At 42.9% G+C, this 25,168-nt stretch overlaps 1 protein-coding gene across 1 annotated transcript in view; it reads right to left on the bottom strand.

Annotated features, from left to right (window-relative positions):
* The window catches only part of ALK (ALK receptor tyrosine kinase), a 2,590,648-nt gene that overhangs the window by 603,008 nt on the left and 1,962,472 nt on the right, over window positions 1-25,168 (bottom strand). The window contains exon 6 of the mRNA XM_069233821.1: window positions 6,988-7,116. Coding sequence (XP_069089922.1) covers window positions 6,988-7,116 — 129 coding nt within the window. The remainder of the gene's footprint in view (window positions 1-6,987; window positions 7,117-25,168) is intronic.

Genomic DNA, 25,168 nt, shown 5'->3' with positions numbered 1-25,168 from the left:
TATAGGGGCTGGGAGGCATGCTGAGCGGATGCCTGTGTGGGTTTATATTGGGCCGCTTTTCCATTGCCTCGTTACGTCATTTGTTGCACCTGCGTAATTTGGTCACAAATGGGTCGCACTATTCGGTAAATTGAAAGCGTGCGTTGTGCTTTCGCCTGGGGATGATTTGGGATAATCATGTGGGCCTGATACACTTGAAGCTCAAGAGTTTGCTGAGGCAACAGCCTCCAGAAGTCAGAGTTATGTTCTGTGTACGCCAAAGGCAGAGTTAAGAAGTCAGTAATCTTTGGCAGAAAGTGTTTTCATCACCACGCAATAGAAAACAGATTAATGCACATTTCTAAGGCGAAAGCGAGAGGCTTACGTTTCCCATCAGTACGTGATTAAACGGACGCGAGTGAAAATCCTTTCTAGAAAGTAATAAAGTGACTCAAAAGAGCAAACCATTAGGAAATTATGGGCCATATGTACGAACACATTTTCCCATAGACACAGAATGGGCAAAACTGCTTGCTACATCTGGCCCTATATCTCTTAGAGGTGTTTGTTTAGTGAGCTAAAGCTGGAAGAAACTAAGTCAATGTCAAATTAAACTAAATATTACATATACCTAGAAACACAAAGTTGTTTTTATTTCCTTTAGAATGTCTGATCATCTGTTTTTGAGTTTTACTTATTAAAAACCTGACCTCAGTTGAATACTTAGTAGGAGTGGGCAATAAACTCCACCCTGCTGGCGTAATTGGTGGAATTTCAGCCACTCCGCTTTATGCTTGTAACACGGAGTTCTAAACAAATTCTGCTAACTGGTATTTTCTTGCGTGCAGCTCGTCAACGATAAGTTGGTGAGCACAAGGGAAAATTGGCATCTCCCAGTGTGATTTTGGGACGCTAGGAGGGCAGCCAGCAAGATTTTCCCAGTGCGTGAGGTCACGGAACAAGCTTCCAGCGCTAAAAATCAGCACATGCAGCGCTAAAAATCAGCACGAGCAGCGCAACATGCCGATTTCCACCTGCACTTTCCAATTGCCCAACGGAACAAAGTTCTTCCCCATTTCAAATCCATTCCATTCATCCTAGCCCTACTCCAAATCCAAACTATACTAAACATGCATGAAATATGGAACACAAACCTAACACAACTAATGCACATAATGTACTAGCCTACTAACTACTAATCTTAGTTGCCAGAGTAGGATGCTACTCGTGAAAATAGTGCTTCATTGCCTTGTCAGGGGTCATAAGAGTTATATAAATATATTTACAATTACAAATTAGTTCATATTTGACCATGGACCTATACTGGTTCAAATTGGTGGTGCCACTCCTAAGACAGCCAAGGTCTTCTGAATTGCAGGTTTAGAGGTTTGTTATTGTTTTAGGCAGTACAAAACTTGTGAAATTAGTCAATGCTGTCAGTGACTAAAAGTGACTGGTATCCTGACCTAGTTTCCCTTTTCTTTATTTTTAGAGCCACGCTCAGGTGAATGCCAGGGTTGTGTGACGTTGGTCACCTACATTTCCAAGCTCAGTGGTTCATCAACTTTGTGAACATTGATGATGATTAACATTATTATTATTACTTCTCGCAATTATGCAAATTATTAGCATTATTAGTATTAGTGCTATTATGAATTTGTTACAGGTTTAAAGCACATTAGAGTCATAAGTTCTTGCCTGTCCTAAATGTGCATCAGTTTGTCTCAACTTCCTTTTCTCCCCCCACATTCCTCTGATGAGAGCAGACTGATACTTCAAGGGCATGTGATGTCCTGTAATAATCTTTTTCCTGTCTGATTCTTAGGAATCCTACATCAGGGAAGTGCTACCAGAAGGCTTTCTGCTCTCAAGAAAGGCTTTATTGATAGTCATTCACACATCTTCCTGGGTAGAGCTGAGAATCTGGTAGATTTTGACAGGAGCGATGCAGGGAATAAACAAGTTCTCTAAAAATCATAAAAACATCCTTGTGATAGTTGAACTAAAAACTCTAAAATTTTACAGATTAATTTTATTTTTAAGACGTTAGCCAAGAATAATGCGGATTACATGTCTAAGACGTTCCCACACCAAGTTATACATTTATGCGTTTTAGACATATGTAGGTTTTTAAAATGGAAAGGTGGCTTTCATATATGCAGCAAGTAATACTGTTGAACTCTAAACTTCAGAGACTGTGAGTTCCATACTTAGCATCTCTCAGTTCTATGGGCACACAGTCATTGAGACCTCCAAGGCGCATTTTTACAAATTACGTTTTTAATGTTACAAACTGGCTTTAAACATTTCAAAATGACTTATTCTGACCTCTTACTCTAGCTTGCTCAATAGCAGTGGTTGCTGGCAGCACTGCTGCTATGATTTAAAGCTTCTCCTGTGTGTGGTTTCTCTTTATTGTGGTGCAAAGCCACATTGCTTCTAACATGTGGCATCTGGCTACCACAGCCACTTACATGGCTTCTTTGTCGTTCTTCTGTGGACTTCTCTGAAATCCATGTATGAAAATTGAGGTCGGCATATTTCTTGTCATAATCTAAGGGACAGAAAACATGCACTGGGTGTATTCAGCAGCCCCCACTGCATGAGCACAAGGGTCAAAGAGGACTGCAATCTAGATCTATAAACATCAAAAACAAATGAAGAGACATATGTGTAAAAGTACATTCCCCACATTGACAAACAGAATAACTGAGTGCAATCTCTTCTCATGCTGAAGAATCATCAAGCACCTAGTCTTTACTACTGTCTTTACTTTAGATTGCAGAACCTTTCCTTTTCTTCTCTTAAATCAATACTGCACTTTTGAACGCGTTTAAGTTCTGCATTATCAAATATGTCTCATACTGCTGGTGCAGTATGAAAAATGGCTGTCACTTTTGACATCACAATGTTGATCTATATGTGACTATAATGAAAACAGAATGTGTGAATTAATGCTAAACTAAGGTAAAGCAGTGCAGTCAAAGTCAATAATGCAGTATACTCACTGTAGTGTTAGGAGATGATGTGCTTTGTGGTATAATTATTAATTCAAATGTAACCATTGATTATGATTTTATAATTATCATCATGTTATTTGAGAGTGTTTACCCTTTAAACAATAATGATTTATATGAAATGTGTGTGCTAATGTTTTTGATCAATGTTGTATAATTGTAGTTCTCCATCATACTCATCATAACAGATTGGTTTGTTTGTATCAATTGTAACATGAACATGAACTGACATTAAAGAGAGTGTTCAATATTTATATTAAGTGTAAAACTAATGCAGTGCAGCATAATTTGAAATTAAATGTGCCTCACCAGGCCTGTACTTTCCTAATGTAAGAAACAGTTTTTCATGTCTGCATAAGTGTTATTTCATTGCAGGTGTTTTCGCATGAAATGTTAGTTTGGGAACAGACATGCAATTGTCTTACTCATAGAGAGCCTGAGAAAAAACAACTTTGGAGAAGGTGCATGGAGAGACCGAGAACATGAAAATATGAACCTTTGTACAGGTTGCAAAAGGTGTACAGGAGACAAAAGTCAACAACCTTCCCATGACTGTCTTAGAAACACACAGTACTGTTGCAAGTTCCATTATGAGAAGGGCGAAGATGAAACTTGAAGTGATATGATTGAAAGAGGCGTTTCCTAACTGAATTTGCAGTTTTAACTAGGACTTTCACTAATCAAAAATAAGGCAGATTCCCTTGGGCTTGGAGAGGTACAGACTTCTTTACCTTACCTAACATTTTCTTATGCTTTGCTGAGCTGGACTTGGGCTTACACCTGACCCTTTGAGAAGACTCTTGCCTGAGCTTCTGAAATGCTGACACCTTCCCTTTTTCATTACATTTTGCCTTCACTAGTTAGATTCTTTTTTCCTCAAATGTCTTTTTTCCAGGTTCTTTTTTGTCCTATATTTGCTTATTAACCATTGCCTCCATGTTCTGTAGTCAGATTTTCAGAGAATGTCTTGTTTGCTCTTAGCTAGTTGAGTTAGATGATTTTGACTTGCACTAATGTGGAAGAGAAATGACCAGCGTTTGTTTTTGGAGCACCAGATTATTCTATTGATAATCTGTATTGCCATTACTGAGTGTTTGGTATGCCTTATGCTGACTAGATTACAACTTTTCTGCTGATTTGCCTACCTAATGGTAATATTGTATCTTTAAAAGTATTTTCTTGAGATTTGTTTACCTTAACCTGTGTTAACTTGTAATAAAACCCTTTAACTTAATTTCTGATGTGGGTTTTTATTGTGTGGACAAATTAAATGTGTGATCAATGTTCAGTTTAAAACCGGTGCATAAATTCCAAAGTTCGTCGACCTCGAATCAGAGCACACAGTACATGCTCCATCACTGTCTCTATTTTTAAAACTCGTTCCATTAAGAGCCATTGTAATAGTGGAGTTGTTATGCAACTGTGCAATATATTTCCTTTAATGTAATCCTTTTTAGGTTTACATATATAAAGTCTGTCCTCTCTGACAATCCAAACCATGCTTAAGAGTTGAGAAACCAGACTGCATGTGAAGACGTGTTGCTTGTGAAAACTTGATCTGTATTTTCACCTACTAGAAGGGGAATTTAACCTGTGAGGTTTGCTGACACCAAATTATTTCTGACCATTCTAGTCTGCCATGGTTCTTCGGGAGCAGAACTTGTTTTCTTGATATTTTTGGAGCTGGATTTGAACTTGTCCCTCATCTCCATGTTGGGGCAGTATAGAAATGGTATATAATTTCTAAACAAATCGCACTGTTGACAACACACGCTTTAACTCAGTAAGACCAGAGTTAGTGAAGACAGCACAACTTAGTAACATGGTTCTGTGGTTACCACTCTGTATTTCTGAGCTGCCCACAACTCATGTACTTACAGTTACTGCATGCGTTGCGGACGGCACAATGCTTGACAAAACAGTTAGAGCTCAATTTAGTGATTTTCTGTGCCTTGCCCAGGGCCGGCTTTAGCAATGGTGGCACCCAGTGCAACAATCTTTTTACCCCCCCCCATTGATCCTTTTATTTCCTCACTACCAACCGACAAAAGTGCCCCTTGTCACTCCATTGCCCTTCTCTCACATACATTTCATTTGTTTGAAAGTGTTGGTAAAGGCTGGCTTTACTAATCTACTCAGCTAGCCACATGAAATGGAAATCTGTTCATTGCAATAGGCATATTAACCATCTGCACAACTTTATAACGAGTCAAAACTGTCACTAGGGAAAACTCCATCTCTCTCTATAGCAGGACATTTTTATTGCTACCTGAAAGCTGGACATACAAGGAACTCTGCAGCAGGTGCTTTCAAAGCGTGAGTAATTGCTAAACACATCACCCTCACCTGAGGTCAGTGCCTTCCCTCCAGGTCAGCACCTACTGCGGCTGCATCGGTCGCACCGCCCTAAAGCCGGCCCTGACCCTGCCCATGTATTTCTTTAAGCAAAGATATACACATGGGCAGCAGCGAAAAAGTGGGTTATTTCCTGTAAAGGATTCAGAGTGATATCACAGACAACAAGAGTGAGGCTGGAGTTATGTCTTTTGAAACAGTGAAAAATATCTCTTTACTGATATGTAGTTGTGTACAGGTTTATGTTGTGGAGCAGCAGCTATAAATAACATATCCATTCTGTTCATTTTGCCTGACTGGACAAAAGATACACTTAGCACTCTGCTTCACGTCACCATCATGGAAATTTTATGCTAAGCCTACCTATTTTCCTGCCACTTGCTCTGTCATAAAACCCCCCTTCCCATACCACTGTGCTCTCCATCGCCAATCTTTTAGTACTTGAGCTCTGTAGTAAATAGGACCAGATACTGCACTCAGGTGAATAACTATCAATGTGACAGAGATGCTGCTCAGCGTGGACACACACCCCTCTTCCCCCCGGGTCTCTCTAGCATCGGGAATGGCAGGGGGAGATTGTGCTTCACCTGCCTTTCCCGCGCCTCCTTTTTGATTTGTAAAGCACTCGGAGGGTGAGTGCAGATGGCTGCAGTACACCTGCATACTTTGTTAACTGGAATGAAGTGACAGAGGTCACCAGTTGTCATACACCTTGGATCTGCTATTACAATAAAGTACAAGTTTTTTTTCTGAGAAACATTAATTGATAGCTTTGTTATCAGATCCAACTGCTGATTGAAGGCATACGGCTCAAATGACAAAATCAAAAGTACTACAAATATAGCAAAATAATATAATGTTATATTGCGGGCAAAAGAGTGGTACACGAGGCCTTGATTTGGTTTTCTAAGGTACAAAATATAACTAGTTTGAAGGGTAATCTACTGCAATTCAAGCCTCAAGATTCCCAGACACTGGGTGCATTTTAAGGCACTGGCCGACCCCTGACACAAAATGAGGACCAAAATATTTTCCTTTCATGGAGAGAGTTCTTGTTGAGTCAGGGGTCTCAAAGATGGGCATTGTTTCGGTGAACTTTAGGGACAGTCGCCTTGACAGGGGCATGGGTCAGTAATGACCACCACTGTTTTCATAAACCCCAGAGAAAGAGACTGGGATGAAGCCAGGGCAACAATGACAGGTGCTGAGTTCAGCCATCGTAAGGTACTAGGCCACCAAATCAGTGAACCCAAAATGGCCATTGGTCACAGTGGCCAACACGGTATGCCATGTACCACTTCGAGAAGAGAGGGACTGGGGGTAGGGGTGGGGGGGGGGGGGGTAAGGCTTAGCACAAGAACTCCAAATACACGCAATGTCATTGATTTGAACTAAGCTACCAGATCTGAGGAGGTGAAAGTTGGCTCACCATGGACCAGCCTAATCTTAGTGCATGAATTTGTGGCACTGAAAACCTTTATTACATCTTCTGGCTCTGTGCCTGCATATAAACATGGAGAGCATCCCAGGGTCTGACCCAGTAATATCCATTACAAAACATGTTGGGTTCACGTCTGCCTTTCTGCATAAATTAGTGAATTTATCCCGTGATGATGATCAGGGAGAGACTACTCACTGCACACTTCTCCCTCGTCCTCGCCACCTGCGCAATCTTTGATGAAGTCGCACACTTGTCCGAGTTTGACAGCTGTTCCATTCACGCAGTTGAAAGAGCCCTGCAGGGCCATTTTCGAGGGACCAGTTCCTGGAAAGAAAATGAAAATGCTATCAGTGAAGCGCAGTTATTCATTTACCGCATCCTGTCCTTCCAACAATGGTTTATTCTGCGCAGCCCTACGGCTTTAGAGCTGCCCTATTCACAATCAGATGCTTTTGTACAGCCGCAGCGTTGCCTACCCGCTCTCACGGGGTGCGACTGAAGAGACGCGAATACCACAAGTGGACAGAAAGGCTCGGATGGCTGCTCAGGTAGACGGGTGATGGCCTTTCGTGGCATCCAGAGATGTATTTTTTATGATTTTACACTTTGACAAAATCCATATTGCAGCCATCTCATTTTAACAAATGTGTTCCCAACAGACTCAGTGATGCCTCGATCAATCGAAGTAGAGCAGCTGGAGGAAGCCGTCAGATAGAGGGAAAAATCCAAATATATATGATGTGCTTTTATATACATTTATATATGTGTGTGTGTGTGTTTCTTTCTTTTTTTATAGACACATCCACACACGCATATGCGCACACAAACACACACTCACATCTACAGGTATAGATAAATAAATGTTGATTTATGTTTGCATTGTAGCATGAACAACACAACATCTGGTACCTGGAACACTTTACAGATGTTTGCATTTATGAAGACACAGGTTATCCATTAAGCAGTGTGCACCGGCATGCTATTTGGATTTTTGTAGGGGAGGTCTATGTGGACTATGGAGACTGGGTGCACAATGGATGGGTGGCTTATGCAGGTAAATGGCGTGGGACGGAGTAGTACAGAAACTAGAATGCGTAACATTTATAGAACTACAAAATAGCACAAAGTAGCAGGTGTTTTATTGGTTGTTTCCCCTACTTACAGTTGCTAATGATTGATGGTGTAAAGCTGCTGATGACCTCTGGGAGCCCATGTAATTTGTGAAATATCATGTTTTACATTTCTGATCTCCGACAGGCTGACTGGCAATGTGTTTTTTCCATGAGTAAGCGTGACTTAATTCTGGAAACTCAGAAGTATGTTTGTGACTCGGGGTCAGGAATTTGGGTTTGGCAGATAGATCCTCTGGGGATGCTAAATTGTCTGACGCAGCAAATTGCTTCTCAGATATTTTGAGATTGGGGCTTGTGGTACTGTGAGTTTTTGGACAATATTCACACAATTTGCTCATGTTTCACAAAGAGACCATTTATCAGAAGATGACCTTACAGATAATGCAATGATGGTTTTGATTGTTCACAAAATACATATTTATATTATTTAACTTTGCTGCAACTATTTTATTAATGCATAGGAAAGGTACTTAAGAACCTTCATTTGAGGGACAGGCTGTCCTCAACACTTTACTTGTAAAAGGCTTCAACAGGTGATTATCCAATCTATCCACCACACTCTTACAAGTTGCATGCAACCTGCGTCTAAAACAAAAGGCTTCTCTGTTTTTGCAAAGATCAGCATATCTTATTGGTGCACCACAAACAACCAGCATAGATATGGACAAGCCAGAAAAGTTAAAGGGAGTGTTGAAGCAAGGCTCTTGCTTGGCTTTAACAGCAGAGCCACCAAAATGACTGGCGTTTAAATCCCGCAACAAAACTCAAGGAAAATTACTCTCCAAAATAAACTAGCATTGGCAAAGTCAATAGGTTTCGCCTATGCAAGCTCTATTGGCTTTGTTTAATATGTTGCACAGCAGCCAGAGGTGCTGCTGTTCAACATGGCTTGAAGTTAAAAAAAGCACTAAGATGGGGGTCAACAGTTTTTTTTTAAGCCATGTTGCACAGCAGCTCGTCCTGCTGCACAACATGTAAATGTACACACACACACACACACAAAGCCAATAAATCTTGCATAGATGAAACCTATGGGGGGGATGGTGAATGAAACCCAGGGTGGATTAGAAAAAAGGGGGAGGAGGACGAGGTTTTAAGAAACAAGGGATGAGAATGGTGTGTTCAAAATTAGGACCAAAAGCGGGGTGAGGAGAGGCACTGCGGGCACATGCACTCCCCGAGTGCATGTGAAAAATGAAAAACATCCCAGTGTTTTGGCAGCATGGGAGCTGTACCTTGCTCAGTGTTACGCCCTTACATCTGACAGGCTGTGTGGCACAGGCGAAGGCGCAGTAGTCTCACAAGGAGGCAGCCGGCAAATGTGCAAACAGGAAGGCATAAGTGTGGCGCATGACAAGCCCAGGAACAAATGCCTGGCGTGAGCAAAGCATGAATGGCAGCCCACAAGTATTCCTAATATTCATTAAGCTCCCCTAAGATTTCTTAAGTCAGATCATAACTTGTACACAAGGAACTTTCCGTCCTGATTTCAGTTCAATGTGCAAAAGTACTTCAACGCTCAGTTTCAGTCTGATCGCCAAGCCTGCAGATGATAGAGTTCACCAAGAGGACACCATTGGCATCCTGCTCGCACGCAGCATTTTCATGAAAGTGCAACAAGAGGACCATTTGCAAGTAGCTGGCGTTTCTAAACACAAGCACAGCTACCAACACCAATCAAGTAACGTGTATTGTCAGAAATTAGCTCAAATGTCTGCCAGTATATGTAATGTGTGAAAGATGGTAAAACATGTGAATGTGTTAAAATAGAAACCCAACAGCAATGTTTGAAAAAAAAAGCAGTTTTAAATGAATTCTTTGTTAAATGATGTACTCTGCCCATCCCGTACGGACTGGAGTTGTCTACAGAAAGATGCACTTGGTAACCCTGCCACGCACCATATATAGACTACGCCTGCTGAAGGAGGGTCCTTGTCACAAAACCCACGTCCTCTACTAGCACTGCCACTACAGCAACTTAAGACTCCGAAGTGAGATTTAAAAGTGACTGAAGATAATCTGGGCGCACCGGTCTTGCTTTCAACAGGCTGCTCAGGAGGAAACCATGGTAACCCACATTTCGCAGTGGTAAAGCGAACACCCGGATGTCATGGAAACAACATTCCAGTCACTGTTCTCAGCGCCTAGGCACCATAGAAGCCCACAAGTACAGGGCTGCATGTCTAGAAGCAAAAACACAACCAAGAGTGGGAGGAGAGTGGGCGTTCAGATGGAGTGCTCGTTCATAAATTAAATTAAAAAAAAACTACCTGCAGAGTGAAGTAGCCAGTGGAAGGACACTGGCCAGTAGCCAGTGACTGGAAGATGTATTTGGTCCGAGCTCCATGCAACGGCATGGTTTGCAAAAGCAGAGCAGGAAGTAAAAGCAGACGATTCTGCTGGCCAATGAGAAGCAAGTAAGTTAGAGCAACATTAGAATCAATGTATGGTAAGTTCTGGTAAGTACTGGGTGAGTTCTAAGCCCCTTTTAAGATTTTCTTTTTAAATACAAAAGATTTCGCAAACACAGTGCAAGCGCTGTGCAGGCAAAGATATGGCTACTACAGAAGAATTACACTCCAGTCTTCTGACATAATACAAGCCTGTATTTATTTAGTTGTAATTCAGAAAGCAAGCAAGGTGAGCACACCCGCTACCATCTGCTCAGTACAGCTTCAACTGCCAACCGCCTCCTCCAAGTTCTAGAACTTGAACCATTACACTCAGTAAACAGAAAGAACATTTCCCCCATGACATTCTACAGTAAATGTCGTACATGTAAGAAAATGCACAATGGTTAAGGTAATATAGCATGGAAGATAAACATTACTGTATAAATACACCATAGATAAAGTAATATACAATAGAACTACATAAACCATAGTTGTATGTATAAAGATCCAACACATTTCTTCATAATGCAGAAGTATTTTATCATAGGACATCAGACTATATTACTAAAAGGTGAACCTTTGCAATGTGCCACCCCATAGGGTCCCTAGCTAATTATTATAGATACAACAACATTATAGTGCATTAATATAAACACAAGGGAGGGTTTTGTACAGTGCACATACTGAACAGATATATTTAATCGTGCTCTCAGTTGTGATGATGAAGGAAAAGGAGATGCAGTCAAAAAGGTAATAGGCCAGGATCATAAAAGTTGGGGATTGACCCCAGGCTCCCTTGTTTCACATTGTCCAATTCAGCCCCTATGTTATGTGTCTTTCTCCCTCTATCTCTCCCATTATAGAGGTTAATGCGTGGTGTTGAATTCTCTGAGGACCTAATCAGGTCACAGTTCAATAGATGTATGACATGTTAGATCAAGCTCACACAAAAACATTTTGTATTAAAAAAATTATCAAAAAATGAAGTTACGGAAGTCAGGGTACTCTGTTTTAATGTTGATATCACTGGCTTCCTCTGACTTTTCAAAGGCCGATTTTAGGAGAGGCCCAACACTTCGGTGATGGCAATTACACATATTAACATTCTAGGAGATCAACACAAATGACATACATAGCTTTGCTGAAGGCAGACTAACACCCATGGTTGATCTCACTCCAGGTTTCTTGAATTTTACATTTCTGCTCGGGGTTGGGGATGAGACAGTTCAGATGGCTGATTGTCAAGACCCTTTAGTGTGCTATGAAAGTTCTCAGAGAAGAAGTGTGTGCAACATCATTAGCATACATCCCTCTTCAAGCACTGAGTGCTGTAACATTGCTTGGAGATGAACTGTTTGAAACATCGTTAGCTTAAGTCCCTCTCGTAGCACTCCCTAACCCGATCACCCATTTCCGCAGCAGAAATCTGGACAGCCATCTGCTGCAGGAGGGGAGGGGGAGGACCTTGGAACATTTAATAAAATTGTGGGCAGCAGGCAGAAGCCACACAAAGACTTTGTTAGTTTTGCACTTGATGGTCCTCAAGTCGAGCAAGGCTGTAGCCTGCAGTGGCTTTCCCACCTCTAAGTGAATAATATGCTCCAAAAGTACTTGACTGAGTTTGCAACTTAAAATTACACAGCTCAAAGTCAGACAACACATTACATAAAATATGTATGTGTGAAGTTCGCATTAACACATAGGTTTGTTGGTGACAATTTAGCAGTGGATGCATTAGTACAGTGAGACGAAAGATGAATTAATGGCAGTCACCTCACTTGGATGAATGGTCCCCATGTAGGTCACATAGCTAGTCACACAGAGATGTGTTGAGAAAAATTAGATTGCACAAATCTGTGCTGGCTAATTAGACTTCATTTCACAAATGCAAACACAAACCCAATAGTGGTGAAGGGTTGAGTGGCCAAGAGTCAAGGATGCCCTGTAGGGAAGCAATGGAGCATGGGTCAGACACAGGGAATAAGTTAGTGCCACTCAAAAATTGCCTTCCAAGTTCTTCCTGAAGAGTTCCATTTGTGGTGAAGGAGGGTGCAAGGAGGAGACTGAGGGGGTTATTCTAACTTTGGAGGAGGTGTTAATCCGTCCCAAAAGTGACGGAAAAGTGACGGATTTACCACCAGCCGTATTACGAGTCCATTATATCCTATGGAACTCGTAATACGGCTGGTGGTATATCCGTCACTTTACCATCACTTTTGGGACGGATTAACACTCCTCCAAAGTTAGAATAACCCCCTGAGTGTGGCGTGTCGCTGTAGCATGAAGAGCAGATCGGGAGCCACGGACGGTTGTCACTGTAGCACAAAGAGCCGGTCAAGAGTTCTGGACGGTTATTGCTGTAGCTTCAAGTTGGCAGTCATCATGGGCTGTAGCTGCTTTAGGGTGAACTGTAGCTCTTGTGTTGCCAGTCATCACTGGTGGTGCAAAGCGCAGGTCTCACTGGGACTACGCAATAGCGTTGTCATGGGCAGAAGTCTTGGTGTGGACAGGCCCGTCCGAAAGGAGCCCAAACTTCAGGCTTTTCATCTTGCCTTTCAGAGGAGTTCATTCTGATGCCAACAAAGGGTCCAGGACCTGGGGGACCCTACTCGCGGACCAGGATTCACTCCAGCATAGGCTGGCAGAGGCTCAGGCAGATCCATTTGCAGGTCCACAAAGCGCCAGTTACAGCAGGTCAGTTGGGTAGTTGGAGGAAGGCCTCTGAAGCTTGTTGTGTCCCTGTAGCTCACAGAGGAGGTAAGCAAATAGGCTCATGGAGTCACTCATGGTAGCCTGGGATGAATGGCAGCAAGTTCAGTCTTCCTTCTCAGACAGCAAGACAGCTCTTCAGCCGGCAGGGCAGTCCATCACACAGCAGAGCAGTAACTTCCTCAGGTCACGGAGTGTTCTGAAGAGTGGCTCTGGAGGTCGACTGTGTGGGTGGACTTCCTGTTGTACACCCACATCTGGTACTGAAATAATGTTTCCTTTCCCCTGTCAAGGCTCTAACTGTCTACTGGTGACAAAAGGCAGGACAGGCTTGGTGTCATGTTCCTCTGTGTGCAGGTGGCCAAGTGATTTAAAGCATAAATGTGGCTGCGTACAGCCCCTACCCAGTCATACTGCCAGGATGGCCCATCCCGTCCACACTTAAACCTCCTTTGTGTCACTGGAAGAAATAAACAAAGCCCAACAGCAGAGCCATTCACAGTCATGTGACCCAGGGCACTGGCAGAAGGCACAGATTGTTGCATCAACAAAATGTCAACCTTCTATAGGTGGCATTTTCAGAACTGTGACTTAAAATCCAACTTTACAGTTAAAGAGGATTTTAAATTATAATTCATTTGAGTGTATACAGCATATCTCTATCTGCTTCCATTCTAAAGTTAGCACTTATTACATGTAATAAGGTAACTCAGTATTAGTCAATGGGAGAGATGGACCTTACAAAAGGGAAAAACTACTTTAAGAATTTTTCACTGTCAGAACATGCAAAACCTGAATACACATTCCCTACATCTTTTCCTACACTGCACCCCACCCTATGAGCTTTTAGGTCCTACCTTTTAGAAGGTTTAGGCTGGCAAAAGGCTTATTTTGTCAAGTTGAAATGGCAGTTTAAAACTGCACTACAGGCTGCGGTGGCAGGCCTGAGACATGTTTTAAAGTGCTACTTCAGTGGGAGGTTTAATCAGTGCTGCAGTCTATTAGTAGCTTTTAATTAACAGGCCCTATGTACATAGTACCATCTACTAGAAACTAATAAACTAAATATGCCAATTAGGTAGATGCAAATTGTATCATGTTTTAGGGAGAGAGCACAAGCACTTTAACACATGTTAGCGTTTGTGAAATACACTGAGTCCTAAAGCAAACAAAAATGAATCCAGAAAAACAAGAGGAGTGAAGGCAAAAAATTCTGGGGAAAACCACACCAAGGATTTCAGGTCTAACAATGAGCATAGATTATGAAGTGAGGTACATGAGCATGGAATGCCACACATTCCCTGGTAAACTATTGACCTGCTTTAAGAGAAGCACTAAGGATAGTGTAGTTAAGGTCAAGAACAGTTAAAACTACCACTTATTCTCATTCCTGTTATGTTATCTTGTTGTATTGTACAGTCATGCTACAAAGGCTGCAAGCTTCAAAGTGAACATATATAAAAGTTTTGCAAAAATTAGATTATTATGATGGCATTTGAGTTTTGCTCACAGTGGGGCCAAAAATGTGCACATGAAAATATACACATATTTTGGCCAAGTGAATATTGTTTGAGATCTTTGAGTTTATATAAGAGGTTTATTCAATAGATCCTTGACATCTCCAACATATTGTTCATACACAAATACATCATTTCTCTCGCTCTACTCTATATGGCATTTGGACTCTACTAGTCCGATTTTAGACCAGCCGTGGCTAGTTAGCAAACATCTCATTTTATTTGTTATAAACTTTTTTATTTTACTTTAACAATCTTTTTGTTTTTGCTTAATGTGAGAGCTTAGTGTTACATAGGCACGTTTTATGCAATCCTGTCAATCACTTCTTTTTGTCTCAATTGCAGAGCCTGTTCTCTGATCCAGCAGCTTGAGAATTTTTGAAAGGGGGTCTAGGTAGAAATGGAAATTGCTGCAGGAAGCAAAACCCAACACAGCTGTGGAAAAGAAGTAAGACTGCCAGCTTAGTTTTAGCTTATGCAGCTGTCAATGTGACAAGGACGATAGGATGTCAGTGCAAAACGAATCTGGCCCTATTTGCATTAAAATCTATTTTATGTTAATCAGCTGTTGCAACTCTAGCAGTCATATTCCAGCCTGAGGGGGAAAACCTAGCTGGAATTCCAAATGTGTTTCCAACTTGAGGACTACAGTGCTATTCACCCATTTGTATTCTACCTTGTGAAACAGAAGTTAGGTGGGGGTCTGAGCGAAGCACTCATTGTTGGGGACTGGCACTTGCTTTTCTTCACCAAAAGGGAAAAACACAAAAGGAGGAACGGAGGAGCAAGGGAAAGTCAGGAAAGCAGTGACAAAGGAAGACAGCAGGGAGGAAAAGGAACCTGATTGAGATAGAAGGGTAGGAAGTGTATGGATGAAAGAGGCACGAGGTGGAATTGAATCAAAATACGCAGTCTTGATATTTGTCAACTCTGACATTTGTCAGTGCCAGCTATGGGCTTCAGTGGAAAATTTTGGGCACCAGCAATAGCTTTAGAAAATTAAGCACTGCGCATTGCCACAACATTTTGTCATTAAAATTATACTTACCCTAGCTGAAGGGAATCTCAAAGCCGTGGCCTGTGATTAAGGGCTGAGGTGGCCTCCCCCTCTACCTTTTTTTAAAGCTTTAAGAGTATTTGTCAGGCTGGGCAAAGGTCACCATGACAGATCCTCTTCAAGATCTGGTCAGACAGCCAAGTGCTGTACATACTCTACATTCACAGGGGGCTGGCTGCCGATGCTGAAATTTGCCCGCCTGAAGATTTCTCAGCCCTGAGGGTGTGACCTTATCAGTCCGGCAAAGTCTTGAGTGAGACTATGATGAGGGGGTAGAGACATTGATAGACACAAACCTAACCAATTTACTTTTAAGCCCTGAAGTGCCCAGTGCCAAAAATCCATCAGTGACTCTCTCATAGAGTTAGGTGGGGTCAGAAAGCCTACTGGCCCCATCCCACTCTGTGACAAGTAACAGAGGGTCTTCCTCTTATTGGCTGACCTTTGGCAAGGTCAGCCAGTGAGAGGAGGTGATGGAATCTTCCTTGCGAAGCCTTCAGGAAACAATAGAAGCTCCCCTTCTGACCCCTGGGGTCACCGGCCCAGCCTGGTAATGTTGCGTCATGGGCATCCGCCGCCGGGGCAGGAAAGCCGGCTCAGGACGCGGTTGTGGCCGCGGTCCGTCTTTTGGGCTAACATCGCAAGAGGCCCAGAATTTGGCATCAGGCCTCGGCAAGTTCAAATCGCGGCGCGCCCCCAGATTTGGAAGTGGGCAGCCCCCACTTACCTGGTGACTGGCCTTTCTGTTGGACTCCTTTCCTCTTTCTTTCTCTTTCTTCTTTTCTTCTTTTTCTTCCAATTATGGGCCATATTCTTCTTATCCCAGCATGCTTTTCTTTTTATCTCCTTCCTGCATGCATCAGGTTCCCTTTCTAAAATGGCGTTTTCATCTATCTTCTTCTAAAGTCTTTTCCCACTCCAACATGGCGTCTTTGCCTTTCCTGTATGTCACTTCCTATTTAGGGGTATTTAAGAATTTGGATTCTTGTTCTCCTTGCACTGCAACACTTTCTTTGGTGATGATCACGCTCTGGTTGTTTTCTTCTGATTCCAGCCGTCTTTCCCTGCTTGATCCATTTTCCTTCCAGTTATTTTTCTTGTTTGGAAGTCCGACATTTTTTTCTGTATTTTTTCTTCTGTTCCAGGGAGTTCCTATAATTGAGGTTTTTCCCTTTGGGGTTTTTCCTCTGGGACTCCTTCTGGAGGGCACAGACTGTCTTAGACGTACCATTGTCGGCAGCACAGTGGCTACCAGAATGGGCTGCCCTTACTTTTGTCAGAGCAGGACCTACAAGAATCAAGGTTCTATTTCAATTCCAGCGGACTGAAGCCGTAAGAGACGAGTAGATCGTGACAGGTACGTTTTTAATTTTAATGTTGGGTGCATGCGTATGTAGGAAAGTTTGCATATTTGTGCTGTGAATAGGTGTGTGCATGTGTATATGTTGAGTGTGAGTATGTGTGTGGGCATGTGAAATAGATTGTGCATTTGGGTTTGCCTGCCCCCACTGCTGCTGCACATTATGAACTGTCAGTGCATGTAGTAGAAGGAAATGTGAACAATTAGGCAACATAATAAAACTATTCCAAAACATGTAACACAACATGTATATCATTACCCAGTGGTGGTTACCACTCAGTAGTTATAGTTAGGATTGTGTTTCCATAGGAAATGATTCTTTTGTGTAGCTACTAACTTTGGCACTGTCTGAGAAATCTCTGGGAAACTTTCCAAAAAAAGTGCTACTTTTTCATTAGTTTGCACATGGAAAGTTTCAGGGTGATCCGTCAAGCGGGGGCCCGAAAAAAAGGGGGTCTCAAAATGTGCTCCCCCCATTCATTTCTCCATAGGAACTTTTGACACTGCTACAGCTCAAACCGGTGAATGGATTTACACCAGATTTGGCAAAAAGCTAGATACGGGTTCAGAAAGAGTGATTTATTTGATCTGATGTAAATCTGGTCAGTAGTTTTTGAGCAATTAATGCAAAGGAAATTAGCAAATTTTACAATGCAGAGGATCTGCAGACCAAACAGGTCTCTTTGAGAGATCTGAATGGCTGCCACCACATCAACAATGATGTGGCACAACCATCTTAAGACTCGGGACTCAGTCCAGAGTCCTACAAAAAAAGCAACAAAAAAGCAAAACTTAAGGGGCAAGGTAGAGATACTCTGAACTGTAGGCTTAGTGAAGGGATCCCAGAGGGACCCCACCAGGGGCCAAAGCTTTTTTGTTTTATTTTGCTGCAAATTCATAGAGGATCCGAAAATCCTCGGCAAAAAAACAAAAAACAAAAAAGCAGGGCTCCACGCTTGTTTTATTAAAAAGAACTCTGAGGTGGGCCAGGGCTTGGGGGACGGGGATATTGTACTTTGGGGAGGGGGAATGTGGCGCCCCTCCCCGAGCCTTGCTGATGACCTGGGGAGCCCTTCTAAAGGCTGTGTGCAGCGAGGGGTTGTCTTTATGTACAGAAACAAAATATTGCTTTGTTGTTAAAAAAAAATAAAAATCAAAGGTTAATGTAACGTTATAGTTAGGTGAAATGTTCAGTAACGATGTAATGCTTTAAAGAAAAAAAACACAGAAATTCACCAGTGATAGTTATCTCCAATAACTATAACTCATGCCCCAAGATAATTAAAACTCGAGCCTTTGCCATGACTTCTAATTACCCCACATATTACATCACTCATGACATCTTCTATGACATCATTGATAATATCACTGCAACATTTGCAATGAAATTATTTATGAAAGTTATAGTTACTTTAGGGCATGAGTTATAGTTACTTGAGAAAACTATAATGATATCTCGGAAATTTCCGTAGTTGTGTGTGTAATTGATATCAACCTGTATGCATTTGCACATTTAATATACAGAGAAATTACAAAGGACCATTTTATCTGTGCAATATGTTGGGCATGATCTTTCTGCAGGGTCATCCCCAAACTTTTTACTTTCACCCTCACGTTTCCCAAATCTGTTTTTTGTTGGCTTTTAGGATTCTGTGTAGTTTATCACTTCTAACCAGTGCTAAAGTGGGTGTGCTCGCTCCCTTAAACATGGTGAAAGTGGCTTGCACCTAATTGGCCATTTAGTTTATTTGTAAGTTCCTGGTTTTCAGCCTGTGTGCGCAGGTTTAAATTGCCACTTCAACCTGGTAAATTAAACCTTTGGCCAGCCCTAAGCCTATCTTTTTAATACATGAAAAAAAATCCTAGAGTAGGCCCTAAACAACCCATGGGTGCAGGGTGCAGTGTATTTATAAAGTTGGACATTTACTTCTAAGTGTTACATGTCCTGGTAGTGAAAAACTCCTAAATTCATGTTTTCTCTGCTGTGAGTACTACCTCTCCCATAGGAAAGCATTGGTTAATTCATTACATTTAGAACAATTACTTTCAATTGGGAGCTGGTGAAGAATGTCAAGTTTGGTGTCTAAAGAATTGTTGTGGTGCCTTAGAAAGTTGGCATTTTCTTGTCCCAATCATTTGGTGCCTGCAGCCTGAAACCTGGTTCACATGACTAGGTGTAGCCGGCAGTTGGCCTTTGTGTATTGCTCTCACACAGTGAGACAAAGGGGGACTTGGTGTTGGCAGGATGGGCTACAACTTACATAATGAGGGGGAGGATCTGTCACCCACCACACTTGCACATAACAAATGATTTGACACTAGTCTTTTGTGGCCCCAGAGAAGCTGACCTTAGGGCAGGGAGGCAGGAAATTCCAGACTGTTCTGGAGGTGGAAATCTCCAGAACCTTCTCCTACTCAAAAGCTGGCACCAGGTATAAATATTGAACCCTCAGACTCAACTCTTCTGACACCTCTGGACCTTTGGACAGCTCAGAAGAACTGTGCTGCTTCGCAAGAAGGACTGCTACTCTGTTACCCCTGCTACCCTGCAGCCTGAATAAGAAGGACTAGACCTGCATCTTAATCCCAGAACCCCCAAGGTGATCAAAAGGTGGCTAGTTGGCTGGCCTCCTGAGAAGAACCTCAGTGACAGAAAAATCTCAAACCACCTTCAACCCAGCACCTGGACTCTGTCAGCTGTGAGTCCTACTTCCCACCCAAGTGGTGCCACCCCAGTCCTGGCTCCTTGGAAGAGGGCTTGAAGGTGCTCTGCTAGCCCAGCTGTGGTCCTGTGAGCAGAATTGATGCATTATAACCCAACACCATACAGCTGCTTCAGAACCGCCACAATGCTACTCATCCCTGATGCAGGACCTCGCATCACAGCCCGCCTCTTCCTCGATGCAGGCCTTCACATCTTAAGCCCCTTAACAGGACTTTGCATCCAAGCCTCACACTTTCTTCAGAACCGCTGCTGTGCAACATATCCTAGATTCCAGACTCCACAGCACAAGCCCCTCATCAATGGCATCCTTGATGATGATGCAGGACTCCACATCGTAGACCCATAGCTCCTCTGAACTGACCCTGCACAATGTATCCTCGGCGAGGGATCTCGCAAGCCTTTGCAACCAAGATTTAATGTACTTTTTTCAGCTGGAACAACTTGATCCCTATATCAGGCCTATGCTCCATCACGGTCAGCCCGAAATTGTGACTTTGTTCTGTTCCGGAGCGACCAGATAACCACAGTTCATGTTTTGCACTTCTAGGCACTGTTTTAACTTATAACTTTGAAACTGGGTATCTTCGATTCTACTGATTGGGTTTTTGTAGTTTTGGTCTGAAATACTTTATTAAAATTTGCTCTATTCTTCTAAAGTGATGTGGCTTTTTTCCTGTGTTGTGTTTTCACTTTAATACTGTTTGAAGTGCTGCATAAATACTTTACACATTGCCTCTAAGTACAGATTAATTTCAGGTTGCTTGTGACTTCTTCCTGACAGACATTGTGGCTGCAAGTCCGGTGGGAAAATTAGGAAAACCAAGAAGGAGTGACCACTTCAGCTAGGACCACCCTTAAGGTGTCCAGAGCTGAAGCAACCCCCTCCCTGCAGAATCCTCCATCTTGGTTTGGCAGACAGGGAGCAATAGGGCTAGGTATGTGTCCCCCTCCCCAAAGGGAGTGGACACGAGAAGGGTGCAGTCACCCTCAGGGACAGTACTCTTTGGCTACTGCCCTCTGACCCATTTAATGCTCCTAAATCCAGGATTTAAGAGCTCCCCTGAACCTAGCTCGTCAGATTCCTGGTGACCTCAAGAAGACAACCGGAAGAAAGAAGAAAAACTGCTAAACTAACCCCCAGCAGAGAAAACTGAAGACACCAACTGATTTGGCCCCTGCCCTACCACCTTGTCTCCATCTTCTGAAGCCCCTGCTTCAAAAAGGCTACACATCCTACAGGACCAGTTACCTCTTAAAAGCCTCAAGAGGACTGCCTGTACACCAGAGGACCAAGATCTCCCGTGGACAGTGGCCCTGTCCAGAAAGAAACTCCAACAAAGGGCTCCAAAGGTGCCCTGGGTCTGCAAGCCCTGTCCACTTTGGACCTGACACCCACAGCCCGTGTGCAGGTGGCTCAACGGATTAGAGCTGGTCCCCAGGTGATTCCGACCTAGTGTCCACCCTGGCATGACCTCTCCAGTCCACCGCAATCACGCCTGCAGACTAAATCCAGAGGACCCCCGCCAGAGAAGGATCCAGACGAAGATATCCAACGCCAAAAGTACCCTGCACCGCAGTCCCCTGACCTTGGGGAACCCGACATCCAGTGCAGCAACGTGCAGCAGTCGGCCCTCCTCACTGTCCAGCCTGTGGTTTCTCTGAACAGGCCCCCTGGATCCAGCCTGCAGCCTACTTGTGACCCCCGAGGTCACCGTATTGAAAAGCACTGGGAGCCTGACACTAAATTTGCACTGTGCACCATGCCACCCCTGTGCCGCTGAGGGTGTGTGTTTGGTGCTGACCTGTGCCCCCCACTTCCCCTCCCCAGGGTGCTCTCCTAAACCCCTCAGGTCTGCCCTCTGAAGACGTGGGTACTTACCTGCAAGCAGGCCTGTTTCCAAGTGCCCCCAGTATCCATAGGAACCCATTTTAAATCTTGCAACAGCTTAGACCTCTGCACCCGGCTGGCCCCGTGTTGCTGGTGGTGGGTGTTTGGGGTTAACTTGAACCCCAACCTGTGGACATCCTAACCCCCGGAGACGAGAATTGTGTTTGAAAATTGCAGTGTCAACTTTTAAAATTGCAGTGTTAACTTTTAAAACAGATTATTGCTATATATTTGAAAAACGTATAACTTTTCAAATTGAAACAAAGTGGTGTTGATACATATGCTTGCTACTTACTTGCAAATGTACTTACCTGCAAACTGAATCTTGTGGTTCTAGAAATAAAGTAACAAAATATATTTTTGCTATATAAAAACATTGGCCTGGAGTTAGTCCTTGAGTGTGTTCTTACTTTATTGCCTGTGTGTGTACAATAACTGCTTTGCTCTACCCTCTGATAAGCCCAACTGTTTGACCACACTACCACAAATAAGAGCATTAGTATTATCTACTTTAGCCTCTGTTAATCCTCTGGGGAACCCCTGGACTCTGTGCACTCTGTATCTCCATTTGATATAGTATATACAGAGCCAGCTTATTACAACCACCAATAACAGGAGCATCATTGCCATCACCAGTGTTGCCTCTTCCAGTATCATGATCACTATTGTCACCACCACTATCACCGCCTCCGCCAACATTATTATTACCACTACAGCCATCAATACTACTACCACCATCACCTTCGATACCACTGTTGCCCCAATTATCGACACCACTAATGCTGCCATCATTCTCAACACCACTACTATCTTAAATACCAACACCGGTACTACAAGTCACCTCTCCACACCACCACATCACCACTACTGCTGCCAGTATCAATACTACCACTATACCACTGAAACCATGAACATCAAGCACTGTCACCAATACATTCACATGTGTTTATATGTGTAGACTTATTGAGTGTTTGACAGTGTTTTTTGTGTGAAAGGGTGAGATTGGCATACGTGCAGGTGCTATTGTGTGTTTTCTGTCAGTAGAAGAAAAAGCTAGACCTGTTGGTTTTACCAATGCTTGTTACTTCATGAAATATGCTTACAGATCTGAGTAGATAGACGCACACCCTAATTAACATCAATAAGCCCTTGTGGTAATACATTCTCTGCTCAGTCAATTCTATTTCTTAAGGTCAGACGCAGACCAATAATTTAAGGCAAACAAGCAAACAACAAAATAATAATTGTTGGCAAACAGAAGGGATGGCCAAGGGTCTGTGCTGGCAAAGGAAAGAAATGAATCGAGAAACAAATAAGGCACATTTCTATGAACTGCTGGAGTTCGGTGATTTCCCATGTGCCTCGAGCACTCAGATGCCTTTTTCCAGAGCATTCCTTCCTGTCCGAACCAATCTGCGTCACTGGACAGGCTGCACTTCCACAACTCCCTCTGCCCACCGGCTGGCACGAGGATTCAGTGGAGGCAAATGTAGGCAATAGATCTCTGCTGCTTCAACCTGCTGTCTAAACGAGAAACAAATGGAGTTTTGTGGGAAAGTCGGACCTTGACAGGACCAACCTATTTTAAAGGTAGCTCTTGTTATCTGTAAACATTCTTCATAGCAGACTGAATTGTGTGCGCTTATTGGCCTGACTGTATATCCAAAGTGATCCAATGCAGGATCCTGTTCAGTTAGGCCTCGATCTCTTGGTTCCATTTTGGGGGTAACATAGGTTCGCCATGGCCCTTCCAATGCTATGGTGGGTGGGACAATCTAATAAAACAGTGGTTCCCAACCTTTTGACTTCTGTAGATCCCCACTCGATCATTGCTGGAACCCAGGCAACTCCACTGAATCATTATTAGAATACGGGGACCCCCACTGAGTCATTACTAGAAGCTGGGGGACCAGTCGTGGCTAGCTGGAGTTACAGGGGGAGAGGTGGTGTGAAGGGGGGGGGACACAGGGGATTAATAAAATGAATAAAATTAAATATATACATGAAAAAAAAGCTTACCTCCACACCACCGATCTTCCGTCGTCTCCTCAGGAGGCAGGCACAGGCTCCCAGCCTGCCCTGCCGCCAATCCTGACGCTGCTCAAAGCAGCGTTAGGATTGGCTGAGAGTTCCAAGCCAGGGTGCTCCCAGGCAGACTGGGAGCCTGTGCCTGCTCTCGCCAGACCGGGCAACACAGTGTCGGCCTGGAGAGAGCACACTTCGCATGTGTGTTTGGCGTGCCCGAGGCAGCCGGCCAAACCCACATGCGCTCTGAGGGGAGTACACAGTGCACTCCCCTCACTGCTCGTCACCCCGAATGCCCCACCCCTTTCACTACGAAAGGAAAATAAACATAGTTTATTATCCTTTCGTTGTGAAAGGGTTGCAGCTTCTGCTGCTGCCAGGGGGCGACGCTGCTCCGCTATAGTGGAGGAGCCGCCACTGCCGGGGACCCAGTCCTAAGCATTTTTGATGATTTGAAACACAAAACAATACATAAAAAGAAACCAACATTCTTCAAACACTTACACAAATGATAATACATTTGATTTAATAAATTTGATTTAATTTGAAAACAAATATAAATAAAAAAATGAGAAGGTCGGAGCTATTCTAAATTCAATTGAAGCCACACATCGTCCATACTATATTCTGTTTGATGCACCTGCACTGCTTCCATGAATCAATCTGAGGATACTGATTTAATATCAAATTGCTTGACATTTACAGTGTGTTTTAACATTTTCAATTGCACATTTAGCCACTTTATTTATATACACTTTATTAATCTGTTCATATTATTTTATTTTCTAAGCAGTCATGGACAGCCTTAGGAGGCTTGACAGACCCGCAGGGTCCCCAGACCACTGGTTGAGAACCACTGTATTAGAAGACCCCACTTAGCCTTTTGTATATTTGTGTTCTGACAGATAATTAAAGGGCCCCCAGAAGAATTTGCAGGTTGACAATAATTTTGCGCGACTACTTCAGCCAGCCCTGTTATTTTGGCCAATTAGACTTGACAAACTGGGATTTTTAAGCCCAAATGCAAATTGTTAAGGATGGAACTGCAATTCCTTGAATGCAAACTTTTTGTTAACCAAAAAGCCATAATGTGGTGACTGCATCAAACATAACATTTGTGTTAATTGGTTTCTTTATGATGGCACCCGCCCGCAATAACACACTTATGGTTCACACTGTAGTATGCACTGTCCCCAACTAGGGTTACCAATATGAATCAATGTCATAAAGAGACCTCTTTTCCACAACTAGGCTTTAATTTATCACATCAGTGAATTTTGGACCTTGTAGTCTTTGTTTAGTTCAATTATACCTATTAATGTAGTGCACCTGAAAACAATGATTTTTAAGAGTAAAGTCCAGGCAGGAAAATGTGCCTCCTTGTATTATAGGACCTTGTGCTAGCCCTGTCCACCACCGTGTGACACACCTACCTCAACAGGTCAACTATTGATACATTAAAAAACAGAGAAAGACTGAGTGAATATATTTGCAGACATCAATAAAATTATTATTATTAGGCTCTCTTTGACCTAATGGGACCATTTTAGTGTTCATATTTGAATTTTC

Source organism: Pleurodeles waltl, chromosome 5 (assembly GCF_031143425.1).
Source record: "Pleurodeles waltl isolate 20211129_DDA chromosome 5, aPleWal1.hap1.20221129, whole genome shotgun sequence".
NCBI lineage: Eukaryota > Metazoa > Chordata > Amphibia > Caudata > Salamandridae > Pleurodeles > Pleurodeles waltl.
This window is presented reverse-complemented; position numbering and strand designations above follow the sequence as displayed.